Source organism: Anneissia japonica, unplaced genomic scaffold, assembly GCF_011630105.1.
Source record: "Anneissia japonica isolate Jap-2015-1 unplaced genomic scaffold, ASM1163010v1 scaffold287864_len1152817_cov193, whole genome shotgun sequence".
Classification (NCBI taxonomy): Eukaryota; Metazoa; Echinodermata; class Crinoidea; order Comatulida; family Comatulidae; genus Anneissia; species Anneissia japonica.
In genome coordinates, this window is record NW_022710960.1 from 264,819 (window position 1) to 286,198 (window position 21,380).

At 33.4% G+C, this 21,380-nt stretch overlaps 1 protein-coding gene across 1 annotated transcript; it reads right to left on the reverse strand.

The window, feature by feature from the left end:
- Window positions 1-16: 16 nt before the first annotated feature.
- On the reverse strand, window positions 17-21,307 carry LOC117107156 (phosphatidylinositol 4,5-bisphosphate 3-kinase catalytic subunit alpha isoform-like). Its single transcript, XM_033248732.1, has 18 exons — window positions 21,154-21,307; window positions 19,854-20,372; window positions 18,979-19,188; window positions 13,577-13,824; window positions 12,697-12,930; window positions 10,496-10,690; window positions 9,993-10,274; window positions 9,125-9,243; window positions 8,462-8,546; window positions 7,933-8,100; window positions 7,286-7,389; window positions 6,226-6,394; window positions 5,478-5,706; window positions 4,876-4,954; window positions 4,323-4,490; window positions 3,681-3,798; window positions 3,330-3,484; window positions 17-3,174 (listed from the first exon to the last, which is right to left on the reverse strand). Exons 2-18 carry the CDS (start codon window positions 20,197-20,199, stop codon window positions 2,913-2,915), a joined length of 3,171 nt encoding a protein of 1,056 aa, XP_033104623.1. The 5' UTR covers window positions 20,200-20,372; window positions 21,154-21,307; the 3' UTR covers window positions 17-2,912.
- Window positions 21,308-21,380: the final 73 nt, after the last annotated feature.

Below are 21,380 nucleotides of genomic sequence, written 5' to 3' on the forward strand. Positions count from 1 at the left end.
AACACAATAGACAGACTCCTGAGGAAATGGTGTTTATTTCATTCCAGAAATAAGTTTAAAATTCAAACAATGTTTTAATTCTTATAAGAAGTCCAGTCTTCCCTTCTTCACATTATCATTATTCGACCTTAATTCATTAAAAACAAATTAATAATCATCAATACATTTTTAAAATACTGAGAAATAAAAACAGCTAGCACCTTTACGCACAAACAAAATTATCTACAAAATGATTGCGCAAAAGACCTACCAACACATGCGCTAAACATACTGGTAATGGAATGATCTAATAATAGCACGGAAAATTCACATACTGTAATTAGTGACTATAGACACACTACTAAGGAATGCAGACAACATGTGTGCTACTAATAAGTATACTGTATGTCGATAAAATTGACCAACTTTGAACAAAACATGCATTAGAATACTAGAAAACCTATTCAAAATATACAAATCTGTGTGATACTGGTAGTCTGAGTGAGATACTTATCTTGATAAACTAAATATAAATGCACAGTGCAATAAAGTGGGATCAACCCTTAAAAATAATGGAATCACTCTTTCATTAAACCAAATCCAGTTTATCCAGTCAACTATTATTCACTACAGTAAATAGACGTTATACAGTATTACAACGGTTTATGTATGTACAGTAATCAATACACAATTATATTAAATTAATTTAAATATCACCATAGCAACATTTTTAATCATGGAGGTAGAATTTACATCAACAGGATGCAAGAATAACAAAAATTCCAACAAATATGATAAGGAATATAAAGTAAAACTACTTTATTTTTAATACTCCCCCACCCCCAATCAAACTAAACAAAATTAAATAATTATAAAATAGTAAACATAACACCTAATAACATTATCAAATGAACAATTTTAGCTTCATACTTTCATAAATTTTCTCAAGGTGAAGTAACTAAAATCAACTAAATGAAAAAGGATTATAAATAGAAAATGGAAATAACCTATACAAAAGGGTTTTTTTTTTTGTTACTCTAATAATCTGGGGCTTTGAATGTAAGACTAAAGTACAAAAGATTTATGTTAAACATTTTAAAAGTCTCTCCTTTAGAATAGAGCGCCCCCATCAATAATCAATTTATTCAAATAAAAATTAAAGGAATACAAGTACATGAATACTTGCACTATTAGTAAAAGATTAAATAATTTACATCATCATTTTTTACGGCTAGCACTGGAGCGTTTGTACCATTGCAGTTCACTATACTGGTTATATGATTTCAATTAGTACGCCAATAGGAAAAGGCTTTATATATGATATGCAGTAAGTCAACTTTCACAACAAATTTGTGGAAAATATCAAATTTAAATAAATTCATCAGAATAATTGACCTTTCCACTAAGCCCCACCCCTTGGATATTGTTGCTAAGGTCCCATAAAAAAACAGCAAGGAGTTTTCAATTGCACGACGACAGTAGGATGTAGAATGTAATGACGTTACTAAAAGTCGTCTGCGTATGTGAGAATGTTATGTTCTCCTCGTCGCGTGAATTCTAAGACGCAATGTGGCCAAATTAAGCTTGTTTTCCACTAGGTGAATTTATTCGCACGAATCGAAGGCGTCGGTTCGGTTCCTGAGCTCTGAATGGTTGCTCACTTTTTTTGCTTCGCAAAAGGTAGAAACAGTTTAAACTACCGATTTCGCTGAAGCAAAACACTCAGATAGAAATGTGAATGCGCATGCACAAGAACCGATGCTTTTGACTTGCGCAAATAAATCCGCAAGTGGAAAACAGGCTCTACGTAAGCAGGCAATGTAGGACGCCTGGTAGGACGGTCACTCATTAGTGATTCCATTTTAGCGTTGCGTCGTCGTGCAAATCAAAATCTCCCTACTGTTAAAACACATGCAAAAACATGCGTTTGTAGGATAACTCATGTTTGTTAGACACATGCGTATTCCTGGCACCTGTTCTGATTGGTCGGTTGTTAATTTTGATTGACACTCCGGAAAGGTCCATTATACACCATGTCAACAAAAAATGTTGATTGCAGGGGGGAGAGGCTAGGCCCCATGTTGTTCCTGGCATCACCCCTGATAACAAGTCTTTTCACATCATTTTCAATTACTTCATTTTATGAATGCATGAACACAAAAACTGAAGAAAAAAAAAACCCTACTGTATTGACTATTTGTGTCAATGACATTATAGAAACCTTAAAAATCATTTTCCTTGGAATGATAAATTTTGAAATAAATGTTTGTTCCTCGCAGTGCTGAAGTACACGTATAGCTAGGAATACTCGCCCGGGGAGCAGAGGAGGTAGCACATTGTGTTTCATTGAATCTGTATCCAGTGACTAGGAGGAAAAAACCACTTTGAGAACTTCTTCTCAAATGGATGTGTATTACAGTATATAAATCCTATTAATAATAATTTGGAATGGAATTCATCTGGTATTAAACAAGCTGCACAACTAGGAATACTCCCCAGGGAGCAGTTCCATACAATGCCGGAATACTGTATCCATGACCATGGTCATGACTGAAGAAAACAAATGAAAGCTACAGTGCCATCATGAAAAATAAATCATATGATAGAAAATATTGGAAGAATTGACTGCTGTGAACCTGCCAGTAGGCAGAAAACAGATGATGATGATGACGACCAGGGTAATAATTACTATTTGCATCTTGTCGTAATACGTTTCTTAATAGGTAATTGCTGTGTTACTACTGCATAATTAAGGTTTTGTTAAATTACTAGTTCACCAAGCACAAACTATTTTGCATTTAATATACACTAAGATTTAGAAGTATGGAATTCCCGGTTTTCAGCAATTTCCCATTGGTTGTTGCTCCACTACAAGACAACCATTCTCTGAAAACCTGCGAAGGTAGGTCTCCTAATTCCAAATGTAGATCCATCTACCTGTGCTTCAGAGCATGAAAGAACCAATCAACCTTGGTGGTCCATCCACCGCCATGAGCATCATTTAATTGCTTTAAGAAGTACCGAACCGCTTGATCCTCTGTCTTCTCCACTGCCAACGTTTGACGGAGATAAGCGATGTCATCGATGGACTGCAGTTCAGGAATTCCTGACATCAGCATCATACTGAAGAGGCTGATCAACAGGTTGGCGTGACAACGGATTACACGATATGCATCGATGCATAATTGTTGGAAACTGCAAGAAAACATCCAAAAACATTAACGTCGAAACATATTTTTAGGACACCATTCGTTAAAGAATTATTACATTTGTTTTGCGTTGGTTTTTGTCTCTTTATGAGGAAGTGGGTTTTGTTTTTGGTCGTAAAGAAAAATCTGCAAAGGACATACTTTTTAAAAAACTGAGTTTTGTGAATATTAACATCCTGGCCTTTCACTATGACCCGCAAGAAATCTTCCGTAAGAACAAATGGCACTCGTTCTCGCTTTATGCCATACTTCTTCTTAATATGACCCAGAAAATGACCAAAATCTATGTGGAAAATCTGGAAAAGAAATAAAACAATGATTTTGTTTATTAAACTAGCGCTAATTGTTAGCCTTAAAGTTAGCCTCAGAATGTGGCTGTATTGTATACTATAGTAAAGAGAAGATAGATGAATCTTCACCAATCAATAATAATAATATTGGTGTATATGTATGTGTATAATGACATTAATTGAATAATAACAGATTGGTCACCTGTCCGTTTTCTGTAACCATGATGTTATCATTGTGTCTATCACCAATTCCAAGAATAAATGTGGCCACACAATATCCTGCGCACGACCGTGTGAAGCGGTCAACAGCATCATCATACCTTGAAAAGAAAAAAATATTAAGAAACAGTTCCTATGTTTTTCAATGTTTTTCTATTCATTGTCATGGAAAGACATATAATTTGTTAGATTTGTTGAAATACTTAGAGAAAATTCAGTTAGGTTTAATATTTTAAAGGCACTGGTTTGGGTCTGGGATTTAATTCCATCTGATATACAAGACCTGTGTGTAATTAATTTGAGAAATTTTTCACATCAACTTAAACAATTTCTGTATGTAAAATTATTGGAATTTAATGGAATTTCAACTTGTAAAGTGGCCAAATCAAACTTGTATAATTTTACTGATCGTTTAAATCTCCTTTTAAAATTAATTAATTTTTGTAATTATGTCACTGCTGGCAGGGATATCCCTCGCAATGTGATTAGGTTCACTGTTGGCGTCCCCCAGGACAGCAATTGTCACATTTTAGTTTGTTTTGTGGTTATGCCTTTTGCTTATATGTTGTTAAAACTCTGGTCTAGAAATGCCAGGCATCAAAATCCTTTAGAAATGTTAACTTACTGATCTTTATTTCTTTCTTTGATCCACTGATGTAGAACGCCACTCTTTAACTGCAGCGTTCCCATGAAGCCGCTCTTGTGTTGAATATCATAAATTGTCTTGGAATCGCGAACAATCTCTATCATGCCAGTCATATTACCAGTTGAGAGGCAATTATAGGGAATCAACCTAATGGGACGAAACAATGCAAAATACTGTAAAAACTATGATAATATACATATTAAAAAAACTGACAAACATGTACAACACCCATCAATTAGGTGTTGAAACGCATCATTCTAATGCCTCTATGCACTTCACATTAACATCTATGGAACATAACGCTGCAGCAGCTAATCTGCGCTTTTGGCATTCTAACCCTAAGGTATCCACTTATGCTCTTGGGTGGAGAGAGACAATGTAGATAAATTGCCTTGTTCAAGGACCAAGAAAATGTACAGCAAGGATTCAAACCATTCAACACCCCCCACCCCCAACACAAGGATGACAGCCCAAAGCACAAGCGTTGCGACAGCCCCTCACATGTATGAAGATGGTAATTTTGGATACTAACTTGAGGTCTAGTCCTTCTCGTTGCCAGATTCCGTGCATTATCAGCAGCATCTGCAGTGTCAGCATGTCTTGCTTCAAGTCTGAATAATCAAGCAATCAATAAAAAATAATCATCAATTAATCCATAAAAAAAAAACAATAAAAAATAATTAAACAGTCAATCAATTAACAAATAAATAAATGAGTCAATAAATAAACAATCACATTCATTCAATCAATCAATCAATCAATATAAAAACAATCAAATTATCAATAATCAATTACTCAATTGTTCAAAACAATAATATATTAATATACAGTGCCCCCTCCAATTCAAGACCACTCTAAAAACAATCATCAATCTTTTCACACAAAGCTAACCCTGTAAGTCGAGACCAAACCCCAAGACCACACCAAATTTTCAGGTCCCAAAATGGAGCATTGGAGGCGAACTGCGAGTGTTTGTAGAAGTTTAGAGAAGATTGTTGTTTACAAGTCTAAGTACTGTACATGAACTGTATCAGTTATTTTGTATTCTTACGATGTTCAATATATACACTTAATAAGTATTCAATTATACACTAAAACAAAAACCAGACATCATATTGTTCCGTTTTCACTTACCATCTCCTTTCTTAAAAAGCACCTTGATATCAGTATACATGACCTCTGCCATTAGGTCACGGTTTTTCCAAACCAGCCAAAGAGGGCGCTTTGCTGAAGACAATATCTTGCACTCCTCTACACTTAGCTTGCCAAGGGAATGGTTTGGGTTGAGAGGTAAAGTAAAATGTTCTAACTTCTCAATAAAATCTGGCTGACTCATCTGGTCTGTAAGGAATTTTAATCTATCCTAAATGGAAATATAAAAGAAACAGTTAATCAATTTTTTACACATTTCTATTTCACAAATGATGTTTTGCCCTACCTGCAAACTTTCATACTGAATGCTCAGTAAGTTTCCCAAATAGTTGCAAAAAAAATCTTGCAAGGGATTCGAATTGGGATCGAACCCAAGACATCCAGATAACTAGCTTGGTGTCTTAACCACTAGACTAACGGACTTGCGCTTATTGATGAATCCGATCCTCAAGTAACAGTGGGTACTACAATGCTATTTCGATGGCGTTTGTGTCAGGAGATAAAATACAAATGAGGTTTTGATGTTCATCTGGAGGTTGTGGGTTTGACAATTACTTGCAAGATATTTTTTTGCAAGTATTTGGGAACATACTAAGCATTCAGTACAAAAACACATCAGTTAGGGCAAAACTTCATTCATATTATTTCTCCTGATGCAAATGCCATCGGAAGAGTAATTTTCATATAAAAAATAATAGTTTTCTCAGGTCAAATGTCAAAGACAACTTACCCTTGCGGTATCATCCTTCTTCTCACTAAGTGACTGTGCCAGCACTGTCAACTTGTCAACGCTTTCCACTTGCCGAATAAGCAGCCGTAGGTACTTGCCAATTGCACGACAATAGGCTTCCAATGTCAGACCAAAACGACGACTAACTGAACGCTTATGCATTTCAGATCTATAAAACACAAATTATACTGTTATCGTAAATCACCATCATTACATATTATTAATATAAATGGCAGTTTTATGCAACCGATAGAACACCTATTCATCAAAGATCTTATAAACACAAGATAGCACTCTCCGCGATTCTATGCTTAACAATATAGAAGCGTCGATGTTCAATAAAAAGAAACATAAAAAGTAATCACTTTTGAGAGAGGGCATCATAGTTGTTACCACGGCTGTTATAGAATTTGCACGCAGATGCGCTATCTTTAGTTAACGATCTCTGACGTCAAAGTTGAAAAGTAATCACTTTTGCAAGAGGGTGCCATACACTGCATTATTACAGAATTTGCACTTGGAAATCTTGGATAATGCAATCCTGATGATTAGTGAGGGAACACTCTAACTCTAACCTTGAGGATAGGCAAATTTAAAAATAAACACCTTGTAATATTAGTTATAATTACTTGATGTTCTTCATAATGATTTTTTAATTCACTATATTTAATATGGAAATTCCATTATGGAATGATCCCACAGGAAGTAAGATGAGAATCGATTTAGGCATTTGATCCAATGATCAGGATAACAATGAAAAGCATTTTAATGCCTTTCTACTATGCGCTGCACTACTCAAGGTGATACCTGTAATAATATATTTAGCTCACACAAGATGAACCTAGCGTTGAAATGCAGCAAATGCTGGCACAATATTAGAACATAGCGCTTAGTTTTGTAGACATTAGGGAAAGTGATTTGGTGCATCAGTGTCTATTCTCTGAGTGCATCTTACACTAAAACAGCCCCACTTTGCTAATTACTGTAAGAATTTTCTAAAAATAAAAATAATCTACAATAGAAAATTTGAATATATGATGATGTCAACTGCAATATTTACCGTAAGTGCCAGAATAGGAAATGTCCAATCCGTTGATTTTGAAGCGCCTTTTTCAGAAGGTAGCGGGCAAGAGGGTTATCAAGGTAAGCTTCATATTTCAGCACCTAAAATGGAAAATCAAGAATATAATATGTTTATGAAATCTCAATTATCTCATTTGTATTCAAATTATAAATATTTTTTATCTTCCTCATGCTATCAGGATCATCACTACTAACACCATCATCATTATTATCCTCTTCATCATTTCATTTATTTATTGGACCAACATTTACATTAACAATAAAATACATTATGAAAAAAATTGGAATACAGGACAGGGGTAGCTTTAGCAAAATACATTGCTATAATGCAGATGAGCCAGCTACCCTTTAAAAATCATCATGATAATGATACTGTAATGTTTATATTTAGTGGCATATCTGTGGGAATGGGGTCCCAGGAACTCTCCCCCCTCCCCCTCCACTGGAAATGTGCTGAGCAGAAAAATTATGTCATATCACACTATTGTGCTATTTACTGTACCGTAACACCCCCTCACTTAATTATTGAGCCCCTCCCCCACTTAACCTTCATACGCTGCCCTCATCATCCCCCATGTCAATACTCCTTGATATATCACTTTTGATGGAGATAGTAGCACCTACCTGCACTAACTGCAATAAATACTGAAGCAGCTCATCATTTGAAAGGCTATGTGAAAGACACTCAACAGCAAACTGCCTAACGCCAACATCAGCGTATGTACAATCCAACAGACAGAGGGCGGTCTCGACATTAATATTTCTTGGCCAGTCTTTCAGTAGGACATACAGCTAATGCATAAAAAGCAATGGAGACAAGTTATAAACAGAGCTTCAAAATATATAGTCATAGATTATATAGTAATACGACTCACATATGTACCATTTTGTCTTTCATCTGTATCATTTGATTTTCCCTGAATAAAAAGTAAATGAACTCTATTTGGGGCTAGAATGTTTCTGGCTTGATAAAACTTACCACATATTTAAGTGCAAACAGGGCAATCTGACCTGGGTAAATTTACCTTTATCATTGTCAAAATTATTCAAATGTGAACAATCATTGACAGCAGGTAGTTTCAATCTGAAACTGATGAGAGAAATACGCTGACAATTTATGACAACAAAATAAAATATTAGGTAATAGACGTACTTGTGAAACATATTCTCTACTGCTCCACTTGACTGCACACAGCAGCTTTGGCAAGGAGTTTGGGTCTTGAACTTTACACTCATACCTACAGTAATAAATGATCACAATATAAATATGAGAATCATTCAACAAGAATCTAATATCTCTTTTAATCACATCTAATTACAGTTTGTATAGGAAACATTTCTTTAACAATTCAATTGTTACAATTCTATACATCAAATATTCAATAATCACCATGGTAAATATTCAAAAGTCACTATTACATGACCATTAATGACTACATTTTTATTACATAAACACATTTTTTATCGATTTATATTCTATTATCACTGTTATATCACAATTCAGGGTCGTTCTTAATCACTAATGAATAACTACTATTAAATGAGAGTGAAGTTCTACCCTACCTGATGTGTTATATACTGAATATTCAGTACGTCTCCAAATACATGAGAAAAAAAAATTGCAATTGATACGGGTGGGAATCGAACCCACGACCTCCAGATAACCAGCCTGGCGCCATAACCACTAGACTGCTATTACATGGTTACTACTATATTTCATGGTTTACTGTCAATAATATCACTATTCCATCACAAATAATGGTCCCAAAAATGATTACTATTAACTATCTCCATTACATACTTATATGAACTTTACCTTAACTGCCATACCAGCTCTTTCTCTTGCTCTGACATTTCATGCAAGGGATCTCGCTGGATGATCTCCTGTAGCATAGCTGTCGATTCTTCAGCTCTTCTATCTTTAGAGGTGCTACACTAAAATGAAATAATATTAAAGAATACTGCAAATTTTAGAAGATTGCATGATACTCGATAATTTAAAAACTCCTTCTATGAATGATAATATATTTCTTATTACAAATTTATATAGTAATATGGTTTAAGAGCTTAATGGAAACTGTCACTTTAAAATAACTCTAGAAAAAGATATTTAACAAGTTCTGAATTTAACATTGTATTAGGTGACTAGTGCAATTCGTCAACCAGGTTTTACCTGTCACTTGAAAATAACTCTAGAAAAAATATTTAACAAGTTCTGAATTTAACATTGTATTAGGCGACTAGTGCAATTCGTCAACCAGGTTTTTTCATAAACAGATGCCCTTAGACTTAACAATTTTGTTTAATGTTTATTTTTGTGTTGATGTAATTTTATTGTATTCTACATTTTACTATATTATATTTTTGTGATGTCAATAAAGATAGTTGAAGTTAAAATATGGCTGTTTGGCCTTTTGAATGGTTGCCTCAGGCCATTCATCCCGGTTTCATCCTGAATTTGAGGATTAATCAATCCTTGATTTTGTAATTATTTTTCTTCAAATTTTTTAACAAAATATACTTAATATAAAAATTAAGCAATTGAAATTTTAAATTTGATTTAGTTCTGTATATATTTAGCTCAATACAGGCAATATATTTAATAAAAAGAATCAGGCATAAAGGATTTGGAAGCAAAACAACAAGACAAAACAGATGGCAATGAAGAGAAACCATAAACCTACACTGTAATGGTCCGAGTACGATGAATTACTTTCCACAACCCATGTTGCAAAATCATTGATCTGTTGATACATAGGGTACACTAGATTGCAGCCAAAGTTCTCAAATTCTATCTCCAGACATGGAGCATCCTTATTTGTGTTGGATCCGATGGATCCCAAAGGATTCAACAGGTCATCCATTCCGTGCGGAACTGGCCATAAATACATTCTCATGTTGCCAGATTGTAGCCGATTCATGTAGTCAAACACGTTAACGTTTCCCCAGGCCAATGCACAATCACCCTTTAAAATGAAGGAACACATTTTGAAATAATTTAAAATAATTTAATTTTTCTCTGGTTTATTATCAAAAGTAAAATAGTTGTGTCATTGTTATATTTTCTTTTCGATTTGTTGACTTATTGAAAGTTAATTAAAATAATATGTAGTTCTTTTAAATGAGCAATTTGATATGTTTAAGAATTAAATATTTGCTATCAAATCAAATTCTAAAATTTCCATACCTCTTTCTTTTGTCCTTTCTTTTTCCCTAAGGAGCATATAGACACGCACAGTCTAGCACTTCGTGGAATGTCAGTGATGAACAAATCAAATTCTAAACGTTGATTCCATTTAGGATTTGAGCATGGCACTTGGTCCGTGCAAAGGTTGGGACAAAGGGGCTCCAGGCCATGGTATAAGCCAGCACGTACATAAATCTATAGGAAATAACAGATTATTGTAATTATTTTTATAATTTTGATGGTGATAGTTATATTAAAAATAATTCAATATTCAAGAAATTTTATTGGTCTATATATAAAAATTTAAAAATTATATTGCTTGGCAGATGATTATGAAAAAAATAATAAATATAAATACAGTACAATGCCAAAATTCACAAAAGGAAGAAAAGATTGGTACAATAAAAACGTACAAAAGACAATGAAAAAAAAAGAAAAACTGTATAAAATATTTTAAAGAAGTAAAAACAAGAGAAGTGTTCAAAAAGTAAATTAAAAAGTTTTAAAACCTTAAAATGTCTGAAAATTATTTAAAACAAAGTATTAAAAACACTTTAGATAAACAAATCAGAACATTTAAATTACATTATTGATGAACAGTGACAAATATATGTGACAACAAGGACAAGAATAATGATAGTGATGACGGTGGTGGCGACGACTATGATGATGATGACGATGATCTAAAGCAATCTGTCACTTGTAAGTACGCATAATTTTGTGACTAACTTCCCACTTTCTAAGTGCGCCAAATGATAAAGTCAATAAATATTCAACCCCTATTGAGGGGACACTTAATTTTTTTATTGTATCACAAAAAACTACAAAAAAAAAAAAATGATTTTGACACATTTTGAACAATAAACTTCATATTAAACCAGAATTGTCTTCCCTGAATTCGGTGTGAACATTGGTATAGGCCCTTGATTCTTAATTAATTTTTTTAAAGGGCCAAAATATTTTTTTGAGTTGGGCTCAGGGGCCAAAGATAATATCTAAGTAATGAAGGGGTGGGGGGCACACGTGGCTCTTGTGTCCCCTACTGAATCCGCCCCTGGTTATAATGTTTTTGATGATTTTAAATTCTACTTTTTGTTGTGCTACACAACAATTAGTGTAAGTGCAAACATTAAATTCTGTACCTTTAAGTAAAGAATACATATCAATATTCTATTCAAACCCTAGTTGTCACAATATAAAGAGAATGTTAAAACAATAATTGCATTCGGTGTATAATAATCCTTAGTAATATAAATATTAATGCATATTTTATAAAACATAAGTCAGCATAATTTTAATACTGAGATAGTTAAACAAATTAAATATGTTATGGTTTAGGAATGTTATGCTACCAAAAACCGTAACAGATAATTTAAAATAAAAGATGGCATAATAATCATAGAAGAGAGTTCACTAATGGGCACTGACCCCAAAAGTACTGTAGAAGTACAGAAATAATATTGACACTCCTTGTCGAAGTTTTTTGACAAATATGGATATATAGAACGACTAAGAAATAGGTGTGATATTGAAATATTCCAAAATGAGCAAAATATCCTGTTTTGTTTCCTCTATTTCTTATGTAAACCAGGATTTAAACTTTTTAAAACATTTCTACAATGTGTTTTTTAATAGACTTCATCAGTACAGTATTGCGAACACATTAAGAGTCAATTAGTCTATTGATTGGATAACGCTTTTGTATCATCGTCACACCTCTATAGTGTAACCTTACAACAACTAGACAATAATTAATTGATATAGTGTAGAGAAAACACAAAAAATGTATAATGAACAAGAGAACAATATGTGTGAAAACTAGGAGGAATAATACACAATAAAAATGAGGGAAAATAGTAAATCCCCAGGGTAACTACCTGGGGGGGGGGGGGAAATAAATCCCCAGGGATTACATTAACACAAATTGAAGACAATAGCCAACATTTCATCAAATTGTTTGATTTAAAAAAAAACATGTTTTGTTCAATATTTACACGAAAATCTACTGATTTTTAGACCCAGATAGATTCTGAGAACCCTAAAAAATTCACTCACGACCCAAACTTGGGTCGCAACTTATGGGTTGCCAACCAAAGATCTAAAGAATATAGTATGAATAATGGGTTTGCTAATAATGATCTGACAATGATGAGGATGATGATTATGGCTATCGACATAATATGATGTTTCTTGGTCCTCACCTTGTCCAACTCCTTGACATTGACGTACGTTGCACAGTTTATCTTAATCTTAAATTCATCCTCCACTTCCCACAAACTTTTAGTCTTACACTGATTGGCTCCGGTGCTGCCGGGACCACGCCTCATGTAAGCAGGAATGTGTATGTTGATTGTTGGCAGACTACTCAGCACTTTTTCCTTTGACATGATCATAAGGTGTGGTATCTTTTTTTCCAACATACATTTTCGTGTATACTTAGGAAACAAAAAATATTTTTTTATTTGAACAATAATTTAGTTTAACAGAAGCGAACTGACTGCAACAGAATGGGAATTGCTTTCCCTCAGTAGAAAGTAAAATTCAAAGAGTGGAATCCAATCTAATTCATTTGTGCACTATAAATTTATACTTTTTTTATGTTCGACACTGATTGGCCATTAGAAAGGCGAATAATATTTAGCCATGGTTTTAAACTATTGAATAATCAAAGTTCAACTGACGATATGGTTTACACAGATATGATTACCTTCACTATAGTAAAATTACCTTCATTTTACACAAATCAATCGTGATGTTCTGTCGGTCTGTTCCATTTTTTCCGAAGGGGTGTTCCGTTTTGGGAACAATGGCAATTAGTCGGTTATCCAGGTAAGTATTCACGAAATAGACAGTAAAAATTAATCCAATGCCAACATGGCTTAAGGCATACATACATGGATTTCCATTTGAAATGTCAGACTTATAGTGGACTTAAATCTGAAATATCTCGCATGAAAATTACTTGAACATGAACATTTTATTATGTGTAATTTTACCAAAGAATTATTGCAGAATTGAGAAAATTCAGTTCTGGTAAAGAACTTAAACAGGACACATACAGTAAGAGATAAAAAATCTCACCTTATACTGTGAAAGCGGGTAATTTGCAATTAAGTACTCATCACTGCCACAAACCTTCAGTAGATAGGTACTCTTGTACTGCTGTACACACTGGTGTTGCTGTGTGGTCGAAATGTTCATGGTGCGCGTCCTCTTACGGATTGTCTCTGCAATGACGGCTTCTGGTAGCGAGTTGTGTTGGATCTTCAATGAAAATTTCTGTTTATCGCCCGTTGCTGATAGCACCCATACACATACTATTATATTACCTGGGGAAAATATCAATCACTACTGTATGTTTTGGATATTTTCGTATAAAGTATTTGTTTTGTATTTTTGGTGTGAATACTTATTTCCAATGGAATAATAATAGATTACATAGTGCAAATAAACGAGGTCACTAGGTACTTAACAATAGGTAAGAGGACAACGAAAAAGGCTTAAAATAATATTAAGCAAAAAAAAACAAAAAAAACACCCAAAATGAAGTATGGGGTTGCATCGTCACCGCTAACCGGAAATCTGCGTTTATGTAGGCCTACTCTGGTTTAGCATCAGTTAAGTCTCGATCTTTTCTGAGATCAGGTGCCTCCTAACCTGGACAAAAACAACACTAGCTAGTGAGGTGAAACAAAGAATTAAAAAAAAAAGATAAAAACAAATGTAATTACTGTATAAAGAGGCAAATAGAAAAGTTTTGGTGGTACATTCGGCAGTACGCTGGAAGACAATTCACTAATCTTTCAGGAAAATGCTGTGTTAACATGCACATGGGCTAATACTGCATGTACAGACAGCTTAAATGTCCAATTTGAAAGATGGTGCAATATTATAACAGCTCTCACACCAAAACAGGAGAGCAGCGGATGGAAGTGAAGATCTCAATTAACAACAACAACAACAATTATAATAATAATAATAATAATAATAATAATAATAATAATAATAATAATAATAACAATAATAACAACAACAACAATAAAAATAAAAGTAAAAAAAAAAAATAAAAAAAAAATAACAATAATAATAATAATAATAATAATAATAATAATAATAATAATAATAATAATAATAAAATGTTACACTTATATAGCACATTGCACAAAAAAGCTTCTATGCACTGTTCTATTATAATATAATAATTCTGATAGCAAATTATGCAAAGCCTCAATGCGCTTTACATGAACCTAAGGCGAAAGGAAATAAATAATTAGTAAATAATTGACATTATGTTTTCATAGCCAGGTATGATGAGTTTATCTTGAATAATTAATGTCATACATGAGTGCTATGGCACATACTGTGTGTTGCTAATTCAAAATGCAAAATAAGAAGTTTACTGTTGCAGTGAACTGTGATAGTAGCCAACTCATAATTTAGCACCTGGTTGTTGAGTTTGTGTATACACTGTCCTCGGCCATTTGCCCTGACTTTGAATCTGATGGATGGAGGGATGGATGAGGGAGTTAATGAATACAAGATTGACAGATGAATGATATAGCAAACAGATACAAACAATATTAAAAATGGGTAAATGGACAAATGAATGCAAATATAAAAAATAGATGGATGGATATGGATGAATAATATGAAATAATAATAATATAAAATTATATTGAGTATTGAATAAAAAAAAATGAGAAAAAATAGCAGAATGAATGAATAAATGAATGAATTATTAGGTGTATTAACGAATGATTGAAAGAATGAATATTTTGCTGACTTTTGAAATTCTTCTAAATGAAAATAACAGTATTAATTATTCTATTTTTTTTTTTAACTCTTCATAAATCCACTGAAACAGTCAGACTTCGATACCATACATCTTGGCACGGACAGGAAATCAATTCCTATGATGCAAAACACATTCCACAATGCACAAACAAGAAAAACATGCGTCTATATATTTTGCCGACTTTTGAAATTCTTGTATGAAAATAACAACAGTAATTAATTATTTTATTTTTTTAAACACTTCATAAATCTAATGAAACAGTCAGTACATAGATAACATACATCTTGACATGGACAAGGAATCAATTCCTGTGATGCAAAACACATTCCATAATTGCACAAACCAGAAAAACATGCATCTATATATTTTGCTGACTTTTGAAATTCTTCTATAAAAATAACAACAGTATTAATTATTTTATTTTTTTAACGCTTCATAAATCTAATGAAACAGTCAGTACATAGATAACATACATCTTGACATGGACAGGAAATCAATTCCGATGATGCAAAACACATTCCACAATGCACAAACCAGAAAAACATGTATCTAAAAATAACATGGACTGAGAGGATAAGAAAACAACAGCATCTGTGTGTGTTATTGTTTGGATCTACTGAAGGTAGAGGACTGTTTTTTTCTTTGAGGCTATTAATTAATTTTCCATTCACAATGCTAGTTTGGATACCATGGGGTATTATCTATCACCTGTCGAGAGAAAACAACATATTTTGATAAAAAATAATGATCCAATTTCTGAGTTTGTGATGATATAAAGTTACAAACACTTCATGGACATGTATAATCTAAATGTCAAATGAATTTATAATCGTAATATTATCACAGTTATTAATCTTATTTTTTTTTTCATCAAAATAATGTATTTTACACCCAACAATTAGCAACCATTAGGATAATATTAACATGATGGTACTATATATTTAATGATTAAGTAATATGAGAAATTAAGTGTTTTTATTGAACCAGGAATGGATACAGTATGTCACAATAAAACAAAATTAATACTACAAAAAGTGTAATTTTTCATCCTCTTTTCTGAACCTGTAAATTGCTGGCATAGTATCAGTAATAGTACAAAGTTATAAATACAGCGTGTGTCTGGTTTTGTCATAAAATTGATTGATTTATTAATTTGTTTTGAATGTAGAGAGCCTTCTCATACATTAGGCCAAGACAAGTGATTTTTGAAGAAAAATGCTACGTACTGTATTAGAAAGAGGGAAAATATCACCCGAAAAAATGAAGACCATAAATTACAACTCTACAGTTTATTGTGTAAGTGGCTTAGCAACAACAGATAGCAATGTTCAAAAGAAATAAGGGCTGCAATTATGAAATGAAAGGCTTTGTTCTAATATAATGAATGAACTATGATATCGCCTACTGTACCGCAACTAGTTAAAAGCAGGGATTTTGTGATTGAATCTGGTTATTAACATTATAATACTGGAGCACAAAAGCTGGATTAAAAAAACCAACATTTTTTTTAACAAAGAGTTTTAACAATTCACCATTATGATACAGTGGACTAGAACTCCTCAATCTATGGTGAAAGGGAAAGAAATTATTTGTATGATTTTTTTAGGAAAGCTATCCCTGCTTGTTATTATCAAGCTTTTACACATAACTTGTTTTGCAAATCTTTATTCCATCAATAATTAATGATTAAAAATGAAAGTATAATTTTAGCAAACCTTTTGTTAACTGAGAAAAATTCTCTGTCCTCTGACAAACAAAAACAAAGGTATGAAAAAAGTACTTTCACGATTTAGAGCTTCTTCTTGCTATAAATAATGAATACAGTAGAATCCTTCCTATGGAACACCCTACAGTATTGAGGGAACACATTTTCCGACCACTAAGAAAGAACTATGGATTGGTTCCAAATGTGTCCACTTAACAATAGTTCTTCTACTACACAGTAAACAAACATTGGTTAAAAGATGAATTTTAAAAATCCACAGAAGATCAAATGCAAAATACCAAATCTAACATTTACCAAGTCTTCATGCTGAGGTAATTGGTTTGTTTGTATTCTTATACCTCCAACACAGCAGGGAATCTGAAACTCCAGAGCTCAGATCACTCTGAATAAATCAGGGAGTTGGAATAAATCAAGTGCTTCTTATTAAGATTTCTGATTTGAAAACAAACCATAGGTCAGAACAGCTTCCAACCTAATGATATTTCTTGCTCAGTGCATTTTCTGAATTTAAACATTCATTTACTCCTACACAATCTTTAAGATATTTACCAAAATGTACACGAAAATATTTGACTACAATTGCAAAACATATATAGTTAAGGCCACATCCCATAAAACCAAATTAATGAAAGACTACAGTAACACCCATAATTAACTTGGTTGTTTCTATGCCTTGTTGTAATTGTATTTATTTGTTCTGTTTTAACTTGATTTTATTTGTTTTTAATTTAATTTTTTAATTTAACAAATGATATTTTCAGTTGATAAGGCATGACTCCTTCTTTCGCAAACTTTTTTTTTTTTAAGGATCATTGAAGGGCGGAAAAAAAATGAAAAATAAAATTTTGTTTTGTTATTTAGCAAATGGTGTTGCCAAAAACATCCAGAAAGAGGAGAAAATAAAAATAAAATGTTAAGGTTGAATGTAAACAGTGAAGTAATGTGATGGTTATTAAATGCTTTAAATTTATATAAATTAGAAAGAAATATAGGCCTACATATCTTATATTCGATGACTTCAAGCAAACAGCGGGTGTAATAAAAATAAAGAAATACTTTTAATTTTTTTTTCTGAAATTTCTATTTTTCGTGGCAGCGGGTGCACTAATTGGCCAAAATTAAATTTTGTTTCTATTCCAAATGATCATTATTGACAGGTGGTGGGTTCGCTAAACAAGGTGTAAAAAAAGTCTTGCCTAATATTTAACAACTTTTATGTATCTGTTTTGCTTAGTAAGTCTTATATGGGTAGAAACTCTCCTTAGAGAGTGTACCTCTCTAGGAGTGAACCAGTCTTACCTTTAGTCTAACCATAGAAAAATAAAATTTATATTTCTTGTGCAACAACCAACTATCTAATTGTATTATATTTTCTTAAATAGACCATATTTATGCTTTTCCAGCATTTCAAATTACTTTTTTTTTTTTATTATGTTCAGACAAAATGACCATTAGATGCTCTAGTAAGTACCTGTTGTAAGAAGTAGATACTCTGAACATTTGTTCTTTGTTGTGAGAATACCTGAATTTTGCTTACAGTATGATTCAGGAACCTTCGCTGTGTAATATAATGCCCTATGAAAGAGTGCATATAAACAAACAGCAATAAATGATTTCTCATGCAGCACAGGTTTTAGTGGTAATCAGATATTATATTAACCATTGACATGAGAACTGTTTCTATCTCAATTTTTAATAGAAACGTACCCTATGTTTTCATTTGAATATACATAATGTTATGCCAGAGTAAATCACTATCCTTAAAACACACCTGGTAATAAACAATTAACACAACAATGATAATTAATAATAAAAATAAAACAACAATTATCTGTACTTATTTAATCATACTAGTACTTATTAGCACATTGCAAAAATAAACAGCACTTTACAATCAAATAAGACAAAAAATGAAAAAATGAGTCCCTGTTTTGTTCTACTGATTAAACTGCTCGCACTCACCATTTTCCAAACCATGGGCAATATGTCTTGGCAGTTCAGGATGAGCCTCCACATTTGGAGGGTAAACATACAACATATGGGCCTCATCTCCATCTTCCGCGCGCTTCTCTACAACATCCATGCACATTCGTAGTATGTTTCGTCGGAAGTCAACGACCTCTGGATCCTTAATGGAGTCAAGATCACTTACAGGCAAACCAACTGCTTTTCCTACACAGAAAAAAAAATATCAGTTAAATATCAAAATTAAGCCGGACACTCGCTGTGACATACGACTGTCAGCTGAAGAGTCCAACTCTGCTCCCTGTGAACGTGAGCGTTAGACGACACGACACCATCTGCTGATTGTCAGTGGCAGCCTGAACAGATTGTCACTGAAATTGATCCATTGCTCGTGCCTCGTGCTGTTGCGTTCATGGAACCCCGTCGAGTGGCGACCGTCAACTTTAAAAGTTAAATTAAATAATTTTCTTATGTCCTATTTTCTTTTCTATTGCACGCATGTGTATGACTAAAGGACTAGCCAACAAGCTTAATGGGGGGGGGGGGGAGAGGGAGAAGGTGAAGCGAGGGCACAAAGATTAGGTGAGGGGGAACCAGCTCGCAAAATAAGGTGATTCAAAGTGATTTCTAATTACTTGAAGTGATTTTTTTTTGGGGGGGGGGTGAAGGGGGAGCACAAGTATTTTTTGGGGGAGTGCACTCCCACACCCACAATTCCTAAATATGCCACTGATGTTGATCAGTTTACTTTTCCAAAAATTTTGAGGAGGGATGAACTATGTTTCTTATATAAACTTTTACTTTATACAGTAATTCATAAAAAAGCTGTGCCCAATGATTAATTCCAAAGAGTGATCATTTTTATTTCTTACCAATTTCTGAATTGAGAATTTTTTCTTCTTTATTTCCTTTGGGTTCAATAAGTTTGAGCCACAGCCGGAAGAGCTTCAAATCGCAAAGGCGCCTCCCTTCGTCATAAAATTCCTCATTTTCGGCATCTTGTAAAATACTAACAAATATGTATGAAGAAGCATCCTTTAGCTTGTTAGACATCGGATACAACCGAGCTTCCTTCCATAAATGAGCCTTAATATTCTCCAGCGTTGATTCTCGATTGCATTCCAGTGGAACTACAACTCCGTATGGAAGAAGACAGAGCACCTGAATCTTGGTGGGCATAAAATAAGCCCCCCATAGCTCTCCCGATGAGGGTGGCATTGTGAATCACAATCCAGTTACTGAGATCAAACATAAATTCTGCGGAAATCAACGCACAGCATTTCGGTGACAGCCAATACCTTGAAATCCGTGGTGGAATTTCAAATCATCAATAGGTCTTAACTATTTTTTCCAAGAATATTCTGGACATTTCCTTTACCACTTGATGACACCTAAAAACAAATGTGAAAAATTTAATTAATTTGCCATGAGAAATTACATACAGTATTTGCAATTTTTTCAGATTTACTTCCATTGTGCCCAACCCAAAACTCTATAGCCAAAAGTTATTAGGCCTATGTACAATTCAAAATAGTCACGCACATCCATGAACAATTTAAACAGAATTAATGCAATAATCAAATCAAATCACCCACAGTATCTTTTTGGTAGCCTATGAGCTTTACATTATTATTATTAACCCAGAGCCAGGACATTGTGGTTTGATTGAACTGGCAATCATTAATCATTAAAATAGGTCCATGATCAAACACTACAGGTACCAACCACCTCCACTTCTAAACTCTTCTTGATTGATGTGTGAAAAGAGAAAATGCCAGTCAGGATCCAAAATTTGTCATTATTATCAAATGTTGCAGTTAGTTTCTTTCACAATATTGTTACGGGTAATGTGTTGGTTAGCATACACTAACCCGGCCCACGGTAATGCCTGTCCACCACACGGGAACACCACCTACCACCAGTGAGGTCCTTTTTTAGGACCAACCAAGCAAGGGAATCTGCGTCTCATTCATTTGATTTGATGGCAATCCAATGAGGCCTAGGCTAGAGCTAGCCTACCGCTGAAAATCCTCGGACAGGCTATATCGAACGCGCAGCAAACCTCTTATCCAACAATCAACAAAGCAAATATTAAATAATACATTTCTTCAATACATAACATAATAATCTTTCTATATGATACTTCATCTGAAAAATTTCTAGTTTACTTACCAATATTTGCAACATAGGAAACAATTTCTGCAAACCACCCGAAGTACAATACACGCTTCTGTACTGCCGGTTTATGTACATGTTGATGGCGCTGTAACTTGTTTACAACTTTGAATTCGTTGAAGTGTAGAGAAAATCCATTAATTCGGGTGAATCCAGGTCAACCAATAAAGTGAAGATATTGACAGTAATGGTTCGCTAATAACATTTCTTGATAATCTACCAGG